The following is a 22,491-nucleotide window of genomic DNA, read 5'->3' as shown; positions in this document are numbered from 1 at the left end:
CCCCCTTTCATTCTGAAGTTGGCTCTTTGTCCTCTGATAATATTCCCGAGTATCTTTGATGGCATTCAAGAGACGCGCAGCTGGGGGCATCAACATCGTTGTGCCATTTAATAAAAAATGTAAAAAAAGACAATTATCACGAAATGCCACTGTTACAACACGTGTGCAATTGCGGTAAATCCATAGCAATCTCTAGAAGGTGATTTGTGGATCGCATAAATATGAGTACTTTGATGCTACCGTGGTGTGATGGTTACCACACTGGACTTGCAATCCAGAGGGCACTGGCTCGGGTCGATCTTCCCGCGCGGCAGTCAAAACACATGAGTGAGTTTCTAAAACTGCCCCCCTCCCCTGCCTCTTCTCCCAGTACTAATTGGGTTGGTCGATCGGCAGGTCGCATGGGATGGGGTTAAATGTGGGATATTATCGCCTCCAATTTTATTGGAGCACTGTGTGTTGTCTTTGTGTGGTCTGTATTTATGTTGCACTTCTTTCGCGCCGTACGTAGCCAACCGTTTTTGCTGCCTTTTTTTAGTTACTGTCACACCATACAGAGCCAACTGCACTAATCGGAGGTGCGGGGGAAGGAATCGAAGGTGTACTCATGCCATTGGAACGTATATACTTGATCTATTTTATTCATGTATTTGTCGTGATTTAATTACTTTTCCTATACTTTGCAGCCCTATCGTTTTTTTAATCGTTTGTTGTAACTTCCTGACCCCCGTGCACCCTTACTGGACATATGTAGAAAAAGAGCTTCATAGCTCATCGGATTTTCTCCAGGATAAATGTTCTGATTCTGCAGTTAGGCCACGTAACCTATTAGAGTTCCCACCTGTGGAGGCCCTGCCGCAAGCAGGGGCATGAGAGAGCAGTTGCAAGCGCTGCACATTTTGCGGAGGCTATATTGAGTTGGTGTGGTTTATATAACAAAACAGAATCATAAAAAATGTGGAGAAATGCACTTGTGGTTTTATGCCCGTGGGCAGATTTAAGAGAGCATAGGGGCTCTGTAAATTAAGTGCACCTCCCCAAGGAATAAATGCACCATTTGTTTGATCATTGTTCATCCGTTTTTCCCCCCCTGCATCTGGATAAAACGTAATTCAAGCATAACCATATCCCTCAATTACAAAAGCATACTAGGTGACCTATGCATAATAATACAGTGTTTAGTTTAATGGCAGCTTATTAAAAAAAATACAATTGGCATGACAACGGTGGTAACATTTGCCACAATAAATGTGTTTTACATTGACAAAATGCAATAAAACTCAACGTGGATTTACTTAGCGCTGTTTTGTAACCCACATATAAAGAGACAGTACAGAAACAGAGGACATATTTATTTTGTAGAGAGAGGCAGCCTGTTTGATCATAGGCAGAGGGACTAAAAGTCAGGGCTCGTGCCTGGACTTGAGAATCAGAATCTTTATTGAGACTGGAGGAATCTGATGAGCTATAAAGCTTTTTTTCACAGATGTCCAGTCAGGGCAGGTCAAAATGTCACAACAACAAACATTACAAAAACACGATTTGAGTGCAAAGTATAAAGGGGGCTCGGAGGCCCAGGGGCTCGGAGGCAGGGTGGCTCAGATGCCGAGTGGCTCAGATGCCGAGTGGCTCATAGGCCGGGTGGCTCGGAGGGTTCTGGGTGCTGAGACGGCACCATTGAGAGACCTGGGGTTCAGCCACAGCACGTGATTAAATCGGATCCTCAAGTCTAGCGAGTGAGTGGCCTCAGCCTGGTCACAATTGTTTGAAACGACAACAAAAAAAACATCACGTTAACTTTTGTTTTGCACGTGATGTGGCTCAAATTCCAGCTCTGAGGAATGTAACGCATTCGTTTAACTGTTGTGCAATGTGTACAGTAATCCCTCGCTTTTCGTGTTTTTGCTATAACGTGGTTCTTCTGTGAGGGAATACTTTTCGCACAAAGTGGAAGGCGCACCTTTAAAATACAGTTCCTGAGCTTTCAACAACGGACTACTTGGGCTGCGAGGCTAAGCAGTATGATAGAGTACGGGGAATGATACAGTACGTGTCATACCCTCATCTCAGTTCTTTGCCTCACCTTGGGATCACTGCAGGCTGATTTGGGGCACCATTGTGGCGAAATGTTAACTACCTTACCTAGTATAGAGGAGGTCGTGGGTTTGATCCTGATCCTGTATATTTTGAGTTTGCATGTTCTCCCTGTGCTTACATGGATTTTCTCCGGGTCCTCTGGTTTGTACCTCCACATTCAGAAACATGCGTTTAGATTATTTGGCTGCTTGATGAGCCACTTTATTCAGCTATAATTTGTGGCCAGGTCGCTTCTGAAAAGAGCTATGTAGATCAGTGGGCCTTGCCTGGTAAAATAAAAATAGTAGTTGAAGTAGTAGTTTGATTTTATAGTGAAAATGTGACTACGTACAGTTATTCTTCGCGAAATGCGGCACTTTTCAGGAACACATCTACCACGTTTTTCCAGGAATTTCCATACATGACTTACTCTCTGTAGCAGGGTTGGTGGAAAATGCTGTCCCCAACTGTATGAAATAGAGGTCACTGGGAATTTGTCTTTAAATTATGGAATCGTTTAGCGAGTTTTGTACCGGATGTTAATCTGAAAAACTGGTTGACATTTTGACTTTATTAAATAACTTAGATTAGATGCAACGTTGGGTGTCTTGTGTGAATTTTTTTGCCCATGGATTATATCACTCAATTCTCAATTTGTGTACTGCTGGTGCGATCCGTGAACTTTTGAGATGCAAGTAGGTCTTATAATTGATACATAACATACTGCCTAGACGACACAATGAGAATAATTAATTATACTTATTTTAGACGTGCCTTCACAGCAACACCGGAAAGGATTTCAGAGGTAGCGCTGTGATATCTGCTTCCGTGGGCCATTCTCGAACACAAAAAGGCCGGCACTGCTCTGCGAGGGATCCAAATGGAGACTTGGTCTCACGACAAGATGCTTAATAGTAGAATCGGGATACAATGTGGGACAACAGAAAGCATTTATTATCATCTATACAGTGAAGCTTGTCCAGATACAGCGCTGTACTGTGTGGCACTCAAGTTTAAAAACACAATAAACAAAGTCCTTGCAGTTAAAACAAGCTAACTACAAGGCATGTGCTGTGCTCGAGGCTAAATTCATGTTCCTCAAACTTTGAGTCATGTTGACCAGCAAGAGAGCAAATGAGCACACAGAAAAGCTTGATTACATAATACGTGGCCTAGAGGTTTGACCAAGGGATAAAAGCAGACGTGTTGTATAAGACTTGACCAACACATCTAAATGATAACCTTGCACTGTGTAACACGGTTCCATTTGTTCCCGGTTGATGCCGATATATTTATCATAAGTATACAAATTCTAGGAACTGAGGGAAATATACTTTTTTTATTTCAAAGACACAAGCTTACAAAGAACATTTCGACACATGCTAGTTTTTTTTACCGAATCCAAGAGTAGCATCCCCACTGTGAGATATCTAATTAACGTAGATCACCAGTTAGTGAAAGACAAAGGTTGGAGCCCGGCAAAGTCATACGCAAATGCTCATGGTAGGGCCTCAACTATAGAGAGCTCCTGTAGTGGGTATTTGGCCTCCTCTTACATATTGGCCAGACATCTTGGAATAAGTACGAGTATCCACCCGTTACCCTACCGCATGAAACCTGCTTATTGACCAGCTGGGGTGCACACATTTATACCGCTGGGTGGTCGGGGGAGGCGGACACCAGAGCATTGCCACCATTGTTTTAACTGCCGTGCCAGCATGGTCGAACTGACGACCTCTGGATTGCAAGTCCAGTTGCACACTAACCACTACACCACAGCAGCAGCATCCATTACGGCCACGGTAGTGGCAGTGAGCGGATTTCTCTTTCCATCAGCTTTTCATCTTTCACCGATTAATAACAAAGTAGGACTCGGCCTTTCATTCCTTCTGCGCCAGTAGGTCAAGTACCACTTTGTGGAAAGCCATCGGTAGTTGTCATGACTCATCCCCACCATGTGGGAATGACTTATCCCCACCATAGGAATATTGAATTATATCACTATCTCAGATGCGCACTTCCACACGTTTCTTTGAGCGGGTAACCGATGTTTTTTCCCCCTGTGATTTTTTACATTTTTATTTTTGCATGCTGCATGTGCCATTATCTTTTCTGATACAAAGCTTAAGTGTGCAATGAAATGAAACGCTCAATTGTGGTTGAAAGATGCGACTTGTTCATTGTGTTGGAGATCCGCACACATCCTCATCCCACGGTTTTCTTGATTTCAGCCGCCTGTATTGTGTTCCCTGGAACATATCCCTCCTTAATCTCCTCTGGCACAGGAGACAATATCTTGCCCCGTAATCGTATTGCTTTTCCACCAAAGTGATCTCATTATATAGGTGCTTTAAGAGTATTCTTCCATAGGGTGCCATCAGTATTGTAAAATTGCCAAGTTTTATCTAACGCTGTATGGCAAACGAGGTTTCCCCTTGTAGACGTTCACACCAAGTGATTAATAACGTGCATGAGGCAAGACTGTTTTTTCATTGTTTTTTTTATGCTTTTCAACTTGGCTTAAAAGCGTTTACTCAGCAGGTTCCATTCGTCTGTTTGTCGGGATGGGTGTGGAGGCATGATAACTCTTGTAAAGGTGATTCGTTACAAATTAATCTTTTGTATAAAGTCGTATTGGGACGAGCAACTTACCCTCATGAAAGGCGGCCAAATTCATCAGAGTTGCCCAAGCTTGAAAACACAAAGCCAGAGCATAAAGGACGAGTTGCAAACACGCTGTTCGGTTTGGCCTTCACGGGCCACTCCATCGCTTTCCGTGCCGCTCCTCGCGTGCGAATGCACGATTTTTCATTATTGCTTTAGCGGGTAGATGGGTACCAAAGTGTCGCCTGCTTCCACGTAGCACGGCAACAGGGTCCAAATACACCTTTGTGTTCTGACGTCGAGTGTTTTACTGATGCTCAACCTATTTTTTTCTCTGTCATCTGCGTCATTGATTGCCAAACGTATTTAGCAATTGTCCTTGGTACTCAGCTATTTCAATTCCAAATCCAACGCAGACATTGAACAATTACATTATATTACACCACTGTTTGCTAAATTACGTTTGCCTATTTTCGAACGGAGCAAAATGAATTCAGCTGTGCTATATTGCTCGCGTTACATTAACGTTGAACGTTGATGTCATGCCAATGATGAAATTCCAATTATTAAAAACATTTGTATTACACATTTTACTCGTTGGGTTACGTAAACCTTGTTGCTTACCTTCACTGCATCAGGGTTTTAGTAACGGTGATAAGAGAGCGAGGGAATTTTGTCACGCACATGCTCCCATTTGCCCAGTAACAACGGAATTCTTGATACCAAACTCGTTTCACGGCAAAAAAACAAACAAATAATAGCATCGCACCTTGGCCTTTGTTACTCAGAGCCATGTGGCTGTTTGTTAAAGAGCCCTGTGCATGTGGTGCTTTCTATCCTTGCATATGGCGGCCGATATGTTCAGGAGATAAATGCCAATTTAGAGGTCTTCCAGCCTCAACGAGAGGGCTTTAGGGGAATGTTCGCGTTGGTTTTGCAGACTACAGTTGTTTGTCATGTGTTCTGTAGACTTACGTTGCCTATAGCCAACATTGGAATTAGACTAACATTTCCCATATGCTATTCTTGAATTTTGCAGCAATGTGTTCAGGAGATATATACCAGTGAGAGGGCTTCAGGAGAGATTTCATGTTGGTTTTCTCTTTCTCTGTTGAATAAGCACTGACTGCAGTTGTTTACTATATGGTCCATAATCTGGGCTGCATGACTACAATCGCACCACTGTGGCTTGTCTTGAGTTTTGAACAGGCAGCATGACCACGTTGGAAGAACATCAAGCTTTCTTTCACCAGAGAGGGCCCGACATTACTGAGGAGTGGTGTAGTTGTCAATTGTGAGCCCAGTATTTTTGGAGCTTCGAAGGAGATGTGTCTCGTATTGCTTGGTGATTCCAGACAGGACTCTAAATATAAGGGCTCTTCACAAAATCATTGGCAAGTCGCCAGATAAACAGCCATTTTTTTCCCACCTCATTAGCTAGTATCATTGCTTGTTTTTGATGTTGTTTTAACAAATTTCAGCTGCCGCCGCTAATTGAACGTCAGTTGTTGTTACTCTTGTATGCATTTGCTCATCGCGTTGTTTGCGCCAAAATTTGCCAAATAATGGGCTGAAATTTGAAGGCCATTAACAAGTGTAAGTGCACAAATAAATGAAAATCTGCATATATTTTATTGGGTGCTTTGTTTTTATTGTCTTCACGAAATGTGCGCGCTCGAAACTAATTTGCAATATACCCTGATATTTTTGTCGACTAGGAATATTTGTCGTGGTCAAAGAATATTAGTTATCTCCGTTTAACTTCCACTTTCTGTTTGTAGTTCTTGGTAATTAAACTACCTTGCATTAGTTTTTCATTCAATAATGCTATTTATTTAGCGTTCGTTAAATATAGTAATGGAGGTTATTAGTCACAGAAATTCGTTCAAATTAAAACAAAGCAGCAATATTATGCAGTCGCGTAGTGTAGTCAACTTAGGCAAGTGACTTGTTTGTGTACTTAAACCGATAATTAAATGCATTAACTTAGCTTCCTCGAATGGATAATTGTTCTTTGGTGTCATGCTTCACAATATTTTTCACATTAATGTTTCAGAGTTATAAAATACCTTTTGCTAAACAGAGCAGCATGGTGTGGTATTGATGTGATGAGTACGTGTCTTTGCAATTCCACTGCTAGATGAGGGCCTCATCTGTGCAGGTTGTGGGGGTTTATTTGAGCGTTCGACACCACACTCGCCAGTGCAGTTTGGTGAAGTTGTGGAGCTTGTGTGTGGGAGCATAGAAGTACATTACAAACATTAACTTTGCTGAACGTATCTCAGCTGCCTACAGCGTAGCCGCTCAGCAGCCTGTTGTGCATGGTGGTCGCCCATCTAAGCAATTATCCAGGCTCAACCCAGCTTGGCGTCCGAGATCGGGCAGATTCCGGGTGATTTGGTCATAAGCAACGTGGTGAATACCACTGTCAAATATATGTAAAGAATGCAGAATAGCAGGGATGTGAGTAAATAATTTTCATGCCTGATGATACAGTATGTCATCAGTAGCCATTATCCATCCGCTGCTGGATGAAGGCCTCCCCAAGTCGTCGCCATCCCCGCATGATTTCACGAAGCAACAATCCTAGCTGCTGAACCAGAGTTAATATAATCCTTCCATCTCCGGGATGGACGTCCTCTGATATCTCTATATGTTCACAAAATCGTAAGATGTCTGTGTGAATATATGTGTGGCCGTGTATTTGTATGTGTGCCATTTTGGTACAGTGGGGAGCACAGGTGGCACCTCTGCCAATCAATCAGTTAACCCATAACACCTGAGTCTGTCCCGTGACCTCCTGCCAGCAGCAAACCTTCAACACTTCATGTGGCCTCAAAGTTAATCTAATTTGGTGCAAATGCTGTGGGAAAGTCATCATCAAATATTTGCAAATAGCGGCTGTGATTTGTATGTGTGTATGTATGTGGTAGCGGGGTTGTTGACACTTGCATTACTAACCCAGCAACCCCAGTTCAATTCATCGCCACAGTGCTACATGATATCAGAAATTGTCCAGCACCTCCCCTCCTAAGTCCTGGTGCATGGATGTAAACTGTGAGATTTCACAGGTATTTTTAGTCTAGAGTAAATGTTTTTATAGTTTTGAATCATTACTATTGACCATATATTTAACGTAGGATTTCACGACAAATATTTTGAATCGTAATTAGCTTATTTAGGGAAAGCTTGTGTAGGTAGAATGTAAACAAAAATTCATTCCCACATGATCTAAACCGAAGGAAACTATGAGCCTTTGGCCATATTCATGAAAATGACAATGAAAATTAATTCTTGGCTACCTACCACGTGAATGTGATAATGGCTTCCAAAGACAAGACAAGAGGCTTAAATAACCGGGGGGGGGGGGGGCTTGCATGTAATTTCCTTGGAATACTTAATCGTATTAAATCAGATGCTCCTGCCACACAGTTCAGTCGCAAAAAAAGAGTCGGTAAAAACACATTGTATTTGAATTTGTTTATCTTTAAAAAAAATAATGAGGAACATTGATTGTATTCTGAACGCAATCTTTCCTCCACGTGTTTCCGCAAAGTCGTTGTTGAGCCCTTTTGACTTGGCTGTGCGATTTTTTTTTAATGCTCTTGTCAAAAATAATGATGGATTGGCAGCCAAGGAATTGATTGCATCTCAGAGGATGTCCATCCAGGAGCTAGAATGTTTAAATCAGCTCGTGTGTAGGTGCATGCTGGATAATAACATCGCAGAATTGTGAGAGATAGTGACTGCTTAGAGAGGCCTTCATCCAGCAGTGCATTGCTTATGACTGATGATAATCATGACAACTGTTCCATTGATAAACTGTTTAAATCAAATTGCCTATCATTCAAAATTGAAAACGAATTTCTTTTGAACTGCTTTTTGTGTTTAGTTTGTCCTTCCCCCGCACCCCTGATTAACACGGTTAGCCAAATATGAAGTTTCATACATACATGCTACTTCATATTTTTGCAGTTTAACTCCAAGTGAGCATTTAATCCAAGAATGTCCTTCTGTTCTTTTGATCTAGGGGAAGCGGCTCGTAAATTTATGCTGAGTGACTCTCGTTTCTGCGTGTGGCAGGCCTGTTTCCGGTACTGCCCCCACCATCAGCACCGCCACCCATGTCAATTTCGCAACCCATCCCTATGCTGTCTGGAATGGGCCCTGCTGCTGCTGCTGCTACAGCCGCCGCCACCGACACCACATCCCCTTCGGTTTCAGCACAAGCCACAGCCACCGCTGTCACGACCCCTCACCCCGCCGACCCTTGCTCCGTGTCCATTGCCGACGTGGCGTCGGCACTGCCCCAAATGTCGCCGTGCCAGGCTGTCTATTCACTGGCGGGCCGGAGAAGTGAGCAGTGTTCCAGGAGGACCAGCGAGAAGGTGCGGCGCATCCTGGACGGCGTGACGGATGCGCTGGCATGGCACATGGCTCAGTCGGACATCCCCGTGATGGAGCGGCCCCGTCGCCTCGTCTGCCTCCTGCTGCTGCTCTCGCACATCCGCTTCATCGGGTAAATTATGCAGCCGCCAATACTCGTCCGATCCGATTCAATCTGATATGATCTGATCTCGCGATCGAAATTTAATGGCAAACGTCGCGATGCTGCGTTTGGCAGTGGTGCTCGAAGTGCAAATGACAAAAGCTCACAACACGTCACATTACAGATACTCAGCGCGTTCACCTGTAACACTGTACTAAAGAGGAAATAAATTATTTAAAAGTTTGTAATAATATCATAAGCCGAGTTTCAGGCAATGGCCCTTGATCATAGCTGTTCTTTGAGTTTTAGCTGTGGTGATGCAACAGACGATCGTCTGTGTGTTTGTTTACAACTTGTTGGAAGGTCCTTGCCCACAATCTGCCAAAATAGCAAGTCGTCATTTTATCCATATTTTTTCTGTACTTCTCTATGAGTTGGGCAGCAGAAAGCAATGCAATGAAATTCATTATTGTACTGTATTTCTCTGTTCCCGTGTCTGTGCTCCCCACCTTCACTAACCCACACTGACCAGCAAGGCGAAGTATAGCCAAATAATCTTCACGACCCCCCAAATAACCACCATGACTACGTCCAGCAGTGGATTGCCAAAGGGCTGCACAATTTACAGTACTAAATGACCGCGTATATTTTAACGAATTGCTTTTGCTTATAACAGCAGCAAGTAACCAACCAGCATTTTTTTAAAAGGTCACACCATGCTGATGAATCTTGGGTAAGCAGAAACCAGTCCAGTTCTCGGCCTGTTTTATTATTTTTTTCTGGAAAACTTTGGTCCCGAAGGTTCTTCGACTGATGGACGACCTAAATGCAAATTTTTTTTATGGTGAAAAAACCCAGTTGGATGTTGATATCTCTGGCCGAGGTGCAAGCAACACACGCCAACAGTTTACTTTTCAAGCTGGGGCGCTTGCTGATGTTAAGTGTGCAGAAACAAAAATGCCGATGACTGACTGTTCCCCACTCTATAATGCGATCTCAATCACGCCGTACTTTTACTAAATATAAATTACTGCAACTATGGTCCCCGTGAAGCACATGCCCCACTTTGTGTACGGCTTCCGGAGATGCAGTAGCATTTGAACAATTTATGAATGCAAATTGTGTTTTGCAGTCGCTTGTTTGAGCGACTAATTTGGTACAAGTGACACTCGTAGCAAGGGCAGGCCATTTTGTGCCGTTCTATTATAATGAATGTAATTAGCATATTCTATAATTCTCTAAAAGTAATCGTACACTTTTACGCTGTTGTGATATCGAATTTATTTCAGTGCTCAGAAGTGGCTCACTTTGGCCCCGATTCTGGCTTGGAGCTCGAGGCAAGATCCTATGATCTGTGGGGCCTCGATAATCTAGTGGAGGCCAGCTCTGGGCCTTACCCTTCGTAATGCATGACTGAGATACATGGAGCAGCTAAGCCTAGGCTGTATACATGTGTGTGCATATACATATAGTGGGGATCAGGAGTGTAGCGTTTAGCGCGATGCGCTACGAACCTGCCGTTCCGAGTTCGATTCCCGCTGACAGCCAACACCAGTGACAATTACCTGAACCGGTCCTGGGCCTCCCCTAGGTCGACTCAGCTTGAAATTAGTACCTTGTGCGATGTCTAAACATTGCCACTGGGGAGACAAAGGTGGCCGGGCGTGGTGCTGGCCACCCACCCCCTCGTGTGCCATTCCAGTCTTCATAGGTGCTTGCTAACAGGACTTGCCCCAACAGCGTGGTACAGGCTATACGGGGGATCTTTGTATTTGTCTTATACATATATACGCACATACAAGTTAGATGCATCAAATTGGCTCTTTAGAAAAGTGCACTTGCGCAATACACGTTGCTAGAAGGGACAATGGCCAGTGGTCGAGTCTAACGACAGAGTGGCAGCCAAAGCTAAACTATAAAACTAAACTATTCTTGAAACTGAAAACTAAACAATTTTTTTTATTTTACCAGGTAACGGCCCAATGAGCTATATGGCTCTTTTTCAGCATTGACCTGGCCACAAATGTAAGCTCAATTGAAATGGATGATCATGTGGAAATGTACAGCATTCAAATGCTACAAATGCACATTGATTCTAAATTTGAAGGGAAAAACCAGAGGACCTAGAGAAAAATCCACACGACCAGGAGGAGAACATGCAAATATAGAGCAGGCGTCAGGGTCGGGATCAAACCCACTACCTTCTGCATACCAGGTGAGGGAGATGAGATCTCCTTAGCCACCACGTGGGGGGGGGGGGATGCGCCCGAGAGGACGTCCACCGCGAAGATGGAGCCTTGAGATCAGCTCGTGTGCATGAGCTCGATAGATCGTGTGTTGGGTAGACCTTCATCAAGCGGTGCCTAGATCATAGCGGATCATGGTAATGATGTAGGGAATAAAATGAAGTAGGAAAAAAAAGTTTAATTATGGCTTCAGGTTGGGTTCATCTACGAAAAATGATTTGCTTATGAAGTTCAGCCATCAACTGATGAGTACTGCTGTGTCAACGTGTACGAAACGTGTTACTTTTGGAAATAAAAGTGTGAGCTTCCGAGGCTTTACGATCCCCAAGGTGCGATGATATCGCAGCCATTGTGCGCTGCGCAGTTAATGTGTTTTTTCTCGTTGCAATTCCGCTGGCGGGCGACGAAACTTTCCAACAGTTTCCCCGCGGCTCTTTAACTGGTGTCTGCGTTCCCATTATGCAGGGCTGTTTATCCCCCTTAGAACAATCTCATTGCCATCCCCCCCCAAATGTGGCATTTTCAGCAATGGGAGATGACAAATGACTCTCCCGTCGTGTCACTTGCTTACGAGCATCCCTTGTGTTTGCACAAAGCTGAAGTGCAAATACCCATCCTGGGGGCACTCTTCCTGCTGCAATTCTTGAGTGTGTGTGTATTGTACGTACGCACTTGTAGGAGTGTGCAGACCACACACTGCTGTTTATTACAGAGGGACACGCTTGCACTCAATTGGGATTTAGTACGTGCGTGTGTTTTTGTGTGCAGCTGGGAACAGTCAGCAGCATTTCTGTAGTATTGGTCAGAACGCGTGCGCATGTATTGTGTGTTCTATTATTATTTTTTCTATTTACGTGACTTTACCGAAAGAACCTGAGAGTGTGTATTGTTATTTACGGAGATTTTTGCTATGCAACTGTGTGGGCATATGCCAGCACACGTCTGTAAGATGTATTCTCTGTGTTCCCGAAAAATACCATTAGCAGCCCTTCAATGTTTGTTTATTATTGACGTGAATCGGTATTATTTATGTAAACAAATGTGCGTGATACGAAATTATTATAATGTAAGGCAAACTGTAAAAAATGGGCCAGTTTGTAGTTTAAATCAAAGTATCCAAACACAGTTTCATAACTTTGGGTCATTAAAAGGAAGTATTTTTGTTATTTGGTCGATGAAAATGGGAGTGCCATTGGGGCAAGACATCTCACTAAATGGTCGGGACTAAACGATGAAGGCGAGAACATGCCAGATTGTACGTCTACCGTGGAGATGGAGCCATGAGACCAGCTCATATGCAGGAGCTAGATGGATTGTTGCACCACGGGACTGAATGAGCATGGTAAATGATAACAAAGTAACGCAGAAAAACTGCTGCAACGATTGCGTTGTGTTTATACATCTGCATCCAGAGTGACTCTCGCAGTGAGAACGGGGTCCACTTTTAGCAGCTTGGCAAAGGTGGGCAGCAAAACAGCAGCCGCCGTCCATTTGTCAAAATGAACCGGAGCTCCTGCTTCTCGGCTGTGCCAGGATCTAAAGCACATCGACCCTAACATGCTTGGCAGTGGAGAAGGGGTGCTCACGAAGAGGTGTTTTCACTTTGTAAAGTCCGCTGATCGGATCAACAGTGACAAGCTCAATTACATGGCGCCCTCCCGTCATAAATATAGAGTAAGGGCAGTTGCATTAATTACGGAGATTGAGCCACGGTGTCAGCAAAGAAATGATGATGATGGGGATTTTTCTTGGAATGTGCGCAGTGCAACCCCTTGAACGAGGCATCCTTGATTTGTCATCGGCAGGGCTGCTCTGGGCATTTGCATTGGGAGGCGCGGTATTAATAATAACTGATGATCATTGCGATGGTGGGTGGAGCGAGTTCTAAACTTGCAGTATTTCTTAAAATAACTTTGCTGAGTTAAAAAAACAACAACGTGTGAACACTAATTGCAAACGTGGGATAGTGCTGTTTGCTGCTGGCCGCTTGACATATTGGGCCTTGGGGTCCAGTGCTCGGCAACTGTGTGCAAATAAATAAATAATGCATCCTCACCACTCCTGAAATGAATACGCGATGTGGAGCTCTCGGTGACGTGGAGCGGCAGCGCCGGGGGTTAGGCGCTGTGATATGGATCTGTCGGCTTGAGTTCAATTCCCGGCCACGGCTAACGTCAGTAGCGGAGTAATAACTCTGACACGAGTTAAATTTCAGGCCATGACTAAAACGACATCTGAAGTGATCTTTTGCCATCCCCCCCCCATTCACCAACCTGCACTAGAACAGCCTGGTGAAATACGGTGAAATGGTACCAATCATCAATGCCTATCACAGTGGATTAACAAAGGGCTGTATGTTGGTATGTTTATTTATTTAAGACCTATTATTCCTTCATAACAGATAAAGTTAAAGGGGGGGGGGTAGTATGAACATTTTTATTACAAAACATATTCAAAGCACTTTCCCAAACTAATAACGCATTTTACAAGCTGGGTAATAGCCAATGATTTTGAGTGGGAATTGAGTGAAGCTACACAAGTGCAGACAGGGAAATTGTCGAGGTTAATGAAATGTCAGCCATCTGTACTCTTTGTGTATTTATGCTGGAACACAAAGTTACTTGAAAAAAAATATGAACCGTGCTACTATGGTACAGGGTAGCCCAAAAAGAGAAAATATATTTAGTTTTTCATTTTTAACTCTTTGTGGAGGTAATCGACAAATGCACTTGCAGCGTTATTCTGTATTGTATGAGTCGAATGCAATTTGAACTTACGCACCCAATCTGCAATCACATTGTTTTCATTGGTGCACAATAAAGTAGGGCTTGAGCCATAAAAAATCAATGGAAGGATGAATTCGAAAGCCAGCGTTTTAAGACAGCTGAGCGAGACGAGAAATGCAATAGTGAGTCAATGTGGAAGGGGTGTCTTTGATGACCTGAAAATGTGTTTTTACTGGCAATGGGTTGGCATTTATTGACGCTTTGATGCTGTTAGCACATCGGGTACAGAGTCATCAGGTCGGTGCTTTAAGGCTTCAGGGTTAAAATTTTACTGGGTTACTCATGTAATCTGATGATTGATTCTCCTGGGGGAGGAGAGGAGTGGGAGCAATTTAGGCATGAACTTAAAATCGAGGTAAGTTTCTCAGTGCTCAAGGAAGTGTGGAGCAGCGCATGTTTTTTTTATTTGTGTCTCAGCTAGTGGTGGAAAAAAATGACAGGGACCAGTCAATACGAAGAACAAAAAAAGTGATGTTCCAACGTCGTTTGTTCTGGCTGAAGCATAAAATGCGTTTTTATTAATTTTCCTCCACTTGAATGTGAACTGTTTTGCATGCTGCATACAAATTTACTCACATCATGTAATTATTACACCGGTGCATTCATGGCTTATTGGTGTGAAAAATTGGGAATCGAGTTCAAATCCTTTGAACCTTGGATTCACAAGCAAAAGCAATTTATTACAAAATCGTTGATGTATAATCATTTTTTACACGATTCGAACGTTTTCTAAAGTTATGCAAATTCATTCTTTCGTGATTGTGTCAGTTCTAAATTTCTACGAGGTTAAATGTTGAGTATTTTTCTAATTTTATCATACGGCTTGCAATGCTGAATGTTCATTTTAGAAAAAATAAATATTTGTGTTGGAGAGGCGGTGAGGGATTAACTTTTAAGAGCAGGAATTACGCTGTGGCATTCATCAGACCTCGTGAGAATCGTGACTAATGGAACACACAGTCCTTAGCATGACATCAAATCCATCTCTCGGAGTTAATCCTCCCCCCAAAGCGACCACCACCGTTGTTTTTTTTCCTTCGTACAAAACATGATAACAAGTGTGCAGTGACTGACCACATTTTTTAAAATATTTGAAACAATTATTTGGAGATACTGTGTTGGCAGTGGGGTGCACGAGCACAATTTGAAAAAAAAAACGCAACTAGATTTTGTCAGCAACACTTTTGCTTTATATAAATATAATGGCACGCAGAGGGGTAGAGATTTTAAAAGGCAAGGGCAAAACCAAAATCCTGCAAGTGCGCATAGAAAGAAAATATTCAGAATAATAAAATATCATTACCCAAACCTTTGAATTACATAATTTACCAAGTGTATATGGAACCGTTGACATTATTGGTAGTTAGGGAATGTCTAGACTTTATATAAAAATGCATAGATGTGCAGATGCACAAGGACTTGAACTGAGGTAACTACATTTTTCTGAATATAAATTCAGGTTCAAGCCTATTTGTTTAACCAGGTTAGAACTCAAGAGATCAAGATGTCTCATTCGCAAGCGTTTCTTGGGCCACCAAAATGACAAAAGCACAACAAAATATACAGAAATGTGGTGATGGTAGTTATGAAGCAGGTTTTTTGTGGTGGTTGTATTGATAATGTGGGTGGCAGTCGTAGTATAGCGGTTAGGGTGCTGCACTACCACCTGAGTTTAAATTCCCACTCACAGCCAACACCGGTGACGAATATTTAAACTGGTGCGGCGTGTAAACATCGCCACTCGGGAGACAAATGTGGCCAGGCGTGGTGCTGGCCACCCACCCCCTCCCTCGTGTGCCGTGCTGGCCTTCATCGGTACTCGTTAACAGCACTTGCCCCAACAGTCTGTTACGTCTTTGTATTGTTGGTTGTCGTGGTGTTGGTTGCAGTGTGGTGGTAATGGTATTAGTTGTTGTGATGATGATGTTGGTTATTTACTGTGCTGTTAATGCAGTTATGGATTATTTAAAGCTGTCATTTTGAAGTCCCTAACTGGTAAGATGCCAAGTAACACCTGCATATGTTATCTTAAAGTGTCACTCTATCACCCAGTCATCTTATCCCCTGCCATTGTCAGTGTAAGCTAGGGCTGAACGATTTGGAGAAACATCTTCTTGGTTCTTTCGGTAAAGTCACGTAGAATGGAAATAATAAAATAATAAAAATAAAATAATTCTCATGACGTTTCGGCCACAACGCAAGCGGCTGTCCTCAGGTGAAAAATGAAACACCACATTCTTCACCTGAGGACGGCTGCTTGCGTTGTGGACGGCTGCTTGCGTTGTGGCCGAAACGTCGTGAGAATTATTTTATTATGTTTTATTTTTATTATTTTATTATTTCCCTTCTACGTGACTTTACCGAAAGAACCAAGAAGATGAATCCCTGCAGTCACGAAAGCTTTAAATCGAGATTTGGGGAAAATGTCTTATTGCGATTTTTCTGACAGATATTGCGATTTTATTTGCGATAAAAAAAAATTAAGTCAAGCTTCTTTCTACGTGCGTGTGTTGCAATCGAAACGTCGTATTCTATTATTATTTAATACATTTTCTTTCTACTTGACTTTACTGAAAGAACCAAACTCACGAAAGCTTCGAATCTAGTTTTAACTGAAGTTCACTTTCGTCCTGCTTGCAATGGTGGTTGAACAGTAAAGTGTTCGCTGTCATAACATTTACATGTTGTGTTTTTGGCTTTAACGTAACAGCACAAGTTGAATAACAAAATCTATAATGGACAGCCCTTTGTCAATCCACTACTGGATGAAGCCCCCTCACGTAACGTGTCAGGCTTTAGTTGTTTGGTCATACGCTGGCCAGTACAAGTTGAGTGACCGTTTCACATATTACTCACCGCTGATGTTAGTCTTGGCTGGGAATTTAAATAGCTGAAGTTCATAGCACAGTGCAAACCACTGCGCCACCGCTCTAAAATCATCAGGCCAAATATAACTTGGTGCTTGTAACTGTGAACAATTTGTAAAAATAAATAGTTGCTTAATATTTTGAATTTAAAAAAATTCAACACATTTGTCAATCACGCTGCGCTAAAAGGACACACATATACCAAACTTTCCAGATTATAATATACCTCGTCCTACGTTTGAAAGAAAAACTTAAGGCTGCGTCTTATAATCTAGTAGATGTATGTACGTGTGTGACAATAGTGATAGAATTTTATTCGGGAACCTCTTATGATCCCCGTTTGTGGTGCTAAGGCAACAACTTCCGGCAACGGGGGGCCCTTCTTCGTAGCGAAGAGAATGTTTAGAGCGGACAATTTACCGTAACATCATTCAATAATTCCCTGCTTTGCCCGTCTCTGTTCTCCGTGGCGTGCAGCAACAAAGGAATCCAGCATTTGTACAACATCAAGCGCAAGAACGTGGTGCCGCTGTACGACCTGCTTCTCGAGATGCTGGATGCGAATGTGTTGAGCGAGCATAGCGCGTGTTCCAAGACATCCCAGGCAGCTGGCACCCAGGACACTGGCAGCGGCAGTGGCGGTGTTGGAGGTGGCATCCAGTGCAAGGCCATGGAGAACTCGCGCAACTCAGTCAAGTCCCCCGCTTTGCAGTCGAATGACGAGCCGCCATCGGCAAAGATCAGGATGACGGTGGGCAGCGAAGCAACCCTTTGACGCTCTGGGTTGACTGAGTGAGGCGTCGATACGCATGTGTGATGTACACGCCGCGTGAAAACACTACGCCCAGGCCATTTTGTATCCAAATATCAACTCTCACTGTGTTTTTTTTATTTGTTCGTTCCGAATAGCCGCCGAGATATTACAGGATTCGATTTTCCTAACTTATGAGCTTCAGATGGAAGAGACAGGTCAAATCAAGGTACGCCCAGCTGGTGGAAATATCAGACATGCGGTAAATGTTTGCGAGTGGTCTGAAAGGCTCGTGAAGACTCGTCGTGGTTATTTAAAATTATAAATTGTTTTCATCGCGGATGAAAACATTTTAATTGCATTTGAAAACTGGGACATTTGTGAGGTCTGTTTAATTGGTGTGTATTCTTTGTTCCACATCGATTGTTGTAAACATACGTGATGGTGCATAACATTTATATATTTTGAGAGTACCCTGCCCACCGCGTAGCGGCACACCTTGTTTATTAATTGTGCTCTGGTTTCTTTCGACTAATTGAGTAGCTCCGGGGTGCTCAACCGGATAACGTGGCATTCTGTATGGAGTGGTTTAGACTTGGAAACCCACACACGCACGTGTGTCAGAGCTTTGACGATCTGGACCTCAGATTCCCAGATGCTTTCAAAAAAATCCCGATATCTGTACTGTCAATCGAGTTGTCATGTATATGAATAGGTGGCCTCGGAACTTAACAAAACGTTTAATTGTGCAACTAGTTCCTTAAAAAAAAGTTCCAGCATGTATGTCGAACGATTGGCTAAATTATTTCGGCCTGAATAACTTAATTTTTCTTCTCCGTTGGCCACACGAAGTTAGCATCATCATCGATGGTATACCAGGGATACCGTGATTGACTAAGTTTTAGCCAATTCCACTTATATATATAAAAAAATGTTTGCAAATGTACTTGCATCCATTGTGCACCCATATTGGGTACATGAAAAACCTGGAAAGATTTGGACCATTTATATAACAAGCTCTGCACTTGCATTGTTCAAATCCAGATTACTATACATCTCATTTATTGCTACATTGGTATTTTTTTAGGTTGTGTTTTTTAAATTGTGTGTGTGTACATATACACAGGCACACAAATGTATATTTGTATTGCTGTCTCAAGATTAGGAGCTAGTATATTTAAAATATCTACATTGACAGTTAACCATCAGAGGTTGTTCTTTCTAAAAAATAATAATTTTGTAATAAGGCTAATTAAAAATAAATAAATAAATCTCAAAATTGGGCAGTATGTCACTGCTCAAGCCTCACAATGTGGATATTTCTGAACATTCTCATTCGGTGCACTCTTCGTCTGCTGCTTACACGCTGGATATATTGCAATAGCGGCACTAGCAATGCAAGTCAATGCATGCAGGGAGAAACTGCAACCGGTTTTGGGTGCGGTTGCCAACTTGTTGTTTTTTTTTCCCCGAAATTTTCCGCGGTCTGTTTCTGACGCTGAGCACAAAGTGCGTCGATAAATTGACACCTCCGATGTTGTAAACGCGGCTCTGTGTTTGGTCTCGATGCCAACTAATGATGGAGAGAGAGAGTGAGTGCGTGCGAGTTTAAAAGTGCAGGAGCATGGATGGTCTTTTTGATCCAATCGGAAAAGGGGAGACGGCACTCGGGAAGAAAGAAGAATTAAAACAATCAAGCACAATCGCCGCACGAGTCCTGTGCGCGGTGCAGTTGTACGGTGGCGCGCAAGGGCTGGCGTGCACGGACGGACGAGCAATGTGACAGCAACGCACGGGGAGTGTGTGCAGTTTATTGGACAAAGGCGTTTCTCCGAGTTGGAAACTGCTGCTAGCTTTGTTGCCCAACGTTAACGTTTTTGCTGCTGTAAAGCTTAATCAAAGTACCGTCTGCTTGGACATGTCGCTTTTTATTTTAAAATGCTGCTCGTAGCACAATTTGCCAAAGCAATGGATAGTGTTGCAAATTGAAGAAGGTTTGCTGCTAAGGTGCATTATGACGTACGTTACTCGTGCCCCCCCCCTTCCCCCACGGCAATTATTGCAACATTCCATGGCAGTGAAGGCACATCGGTAATGTATTGGTGTGACCTTATGGTTCCAATTCACTTCACTATGTAAGGGTAGCGTACTTTTACAACATAAACGCAAATGGATATTTGTTCTTGTCGTTGTAGCCGTAGTCATTATTGTTGTTCTTAAACTGTCGGTTACAATCAAAAAAATTGTGTACGTGTATTAAACAGAAAATTGAGCAGTGGTTGGCTTGACTTGATGGTAAAAGTGGGCTTTATTTCTAAAAGGACTTTAATCAGCCTGTGACACTATGTTTATCTGATTAGCCAAGGCATTTGTGGCGTAGCTCTACTAGGCCTGGCTGATTTAACAAAGGAATTTTATGCTCGTGCATTTTCGACTGCTGTGCAGTGACGAACGCCGGTCCATACACCTGCTGCCATAATTGTCTAAAACCTTGCTCGTGCATACTTTGAGTGTTTAGATTTTTTAGGGGGAAATATTGCTCGTTATATATAAAAAGAATTACAATTATGGGCGCAGTTGTACGTACCGGTGTTCAAGTGGCGTTGCATGCATTGGAGCATTAAGAGGGCCAGTCTAGACTGACTGGCACTTACGGTTAAACAAAAAGTTGCACTGTGTTTGGGAGCTGCACTATAATATGTAGAGGATCGCCTCTGTAAAAGCCTGCAGAGTGAGCCGAAGTGGAATGTTATGCGTTTCACACGATGGTTTTGAAACGTAGCTAACTGAATTACTGCGTGCATAATGATGTATATGCAATGTTCACACACAGTTTAGGAAATAATGATAATTTTACAGCAAGACAACTTTTTGTGCACCTTAGTGGAGCCTGGTGGCAGATCAAAAATATCGTGTAGTGCAGATTCGTGCGTGTAAACGCATCGCCGGCTCAGTAGTTCTGTAGCAAAACGTTCAGGCACCTGTCGCATGTGTTTGGTTAAAAAAAATCCGCCTTTGGCACGTGTAAGAAACGGTCTTTGTGAATGCCGACTGTGCCAATAGTAGGCCGTCTTTTCTGGATTACATTATGGGTGGCCACACATTTGTAAGCAAACAAAGCTATGACGAACCAAGTAGGAAGCAAAAGCCAGTAAAACAACCGTCAAGGATACATTAAATGGGGGTTATTTTTTACTTGTAATAATTCGCAACTTTGTGTACCTGCTTAACACTTTCGGTACACCGTTGGCTATATTTTTAAGCGAATGACCACACTTGAGCCTCATCAACAGAGCTCCTGGTGGGAGAGAGTGATAGGTGTTGGTACACAAAGCAAGGGAGTTAGATGGGGGAGAAGAGGGCATTTTTGTGGCGGAAACAAGGGGTCAGGGAGAAGGCATGCGGTAGATTGTATGCTGTAATAAAATGCTGCCTTGTAACTTTTAGTAGTCATTTTGTAAGCAGAATACTATGGGTACATTACGAATATAATGTATTTTTTTAGCCAATTAAATGTTCTGTGAGCCGTGTGCCATATGATGGTGGTGTTCTTGTCTGTGTCGCTGTGGCTTCTAAGCAGCTTTTTTTTTACTTGCACTATTTTATACTTGCTGCAGTGGTGTGATTTTTATTTAAATGTTATTACATTACTTGTGTTTTTTTTTCTCTTATGGTTTGCACTGTGGATCAGGCCAAAAAAGAGACCGTTAAGTTAGTCTCGTTTTTATTTTGAACAACAGCGAACCTATATAGAGTTTAATATTACGGCACTAGTTTTGTAATGATGTTGAAATTTGATGAAACGAAACAATTATTAAAATACACTGAAATGTATAGTTATTCACATTTCACGATTAACTTTTTTTTTATGAAAACCAGAATTTAATGCAAGAGTAAAATAATCCCGTTTTAATTTCCACACGATTTTGGGCAATCAGATGGAGAGAGTGGCTTAGTCCACCACTGACCTGCAACTCAACCGTTCACATCGAATCATGTGCGTTCTCTCCCTGATATTTTCAAGTGAACCTTACCAGTAAGAGAAGGCTCTCCGCTTTGCTGAGGATCGAATTATATTTTTTGTTAACATATATCTTCTTTGGGTCTTTCGGTAAAGTCACGTAGATAGGTAAAAAATAAATTAACAAAAAACTACCACGTTTCGATCACAACACAAGCGTTCATCATCAGGAAGAGGGGGTTAGCTTTTAAAGGCAAACTGTTTATAAAGGTTTAAAATGGGCGTAGCCCAAATGTCAGCAGCCAATGTTAATGTAAGTGGTGGGCAGCGACCGCGACATTGGTAGGTTTTACACAAATCAAAGGGCTGCCTCCACGACCAGCGCCCTGTTAATCTGAGAGATTAGCAACCTCGAGCTCGGCGAGTGAGGTGGCTGTGTTAGTGTGATACATTTTACCTGTTAATGTAAAATCAGAGCCGACTTAAGTCATAACTGGCTGTGATGTTCCCATCCTACCACCTTCCGATGTTAGTTATTTTCGGCTCTGATTTTACATTAACAGGTTAAATTTCTCACATTAACACAGCCACCTCGCTCGCCGAGCTCGACGTTGCTGCTCTGCAATCTACCATTAACATGCTAATCTCTCACATTAACATGCTAATCTCTCACATTAACATAGCCACCTCAGGGCTCTGGCCGTGGAGGCT

At 42.7% G+C, this 22,491-nt stretch overlaps 1 protein-coding gene across 6 annotated transcripts in view; it reads left to right on the top strand.

The window, feature by feature from the left end:
• LOC133341419 (estrogen receptor beta-like) overlaps window positions 1-21,978 on the top strand; it is a 135,057-nt gene extending 113,079 nt beyond the window's left edge. For all 6 annotated transcript variants that reach the window (XM_061550033.1, XM_061550031.1, XM_061550030.1 and 3 more), the window contains 2 exons: window positions 8,764-9,199; window positions 17,546-21,978. In XM_061550033.1, coding sequence (XP_061406017.1) covers window positions 8,764-9,199; window positions 17,546-17,843 — 734 coding nt within the window. In that variant the 3' untranslated portion in view covers window positions 17,844-21,978. The remainder of the gene's footprint in view (window positions 1-8,763; window positions 9,200-17,545) is intronic.
• Window positions 21,979-22,491: the final 513 nt, after the last annotated feature.

Source organism: Lethenteron reissneri, chromosome 11 (genome assembly GCF_015708825.2).
Source record: "Lethenteron reissneri isolate LAM-NWPU_2019-01 chromosome 11, ASM1570882v1, whole genome shotgun sequence".
Lineage (NCBI taxonomy): Eukaryota > Metazoa > Chordata > Hyperoartia > Petromyzontiformes > Petromyzontidae > Lethenteron > Lethenteron reissneri.
This window is presented reverse-complemented; position numbering and strand designations above follow the sequence as displayed.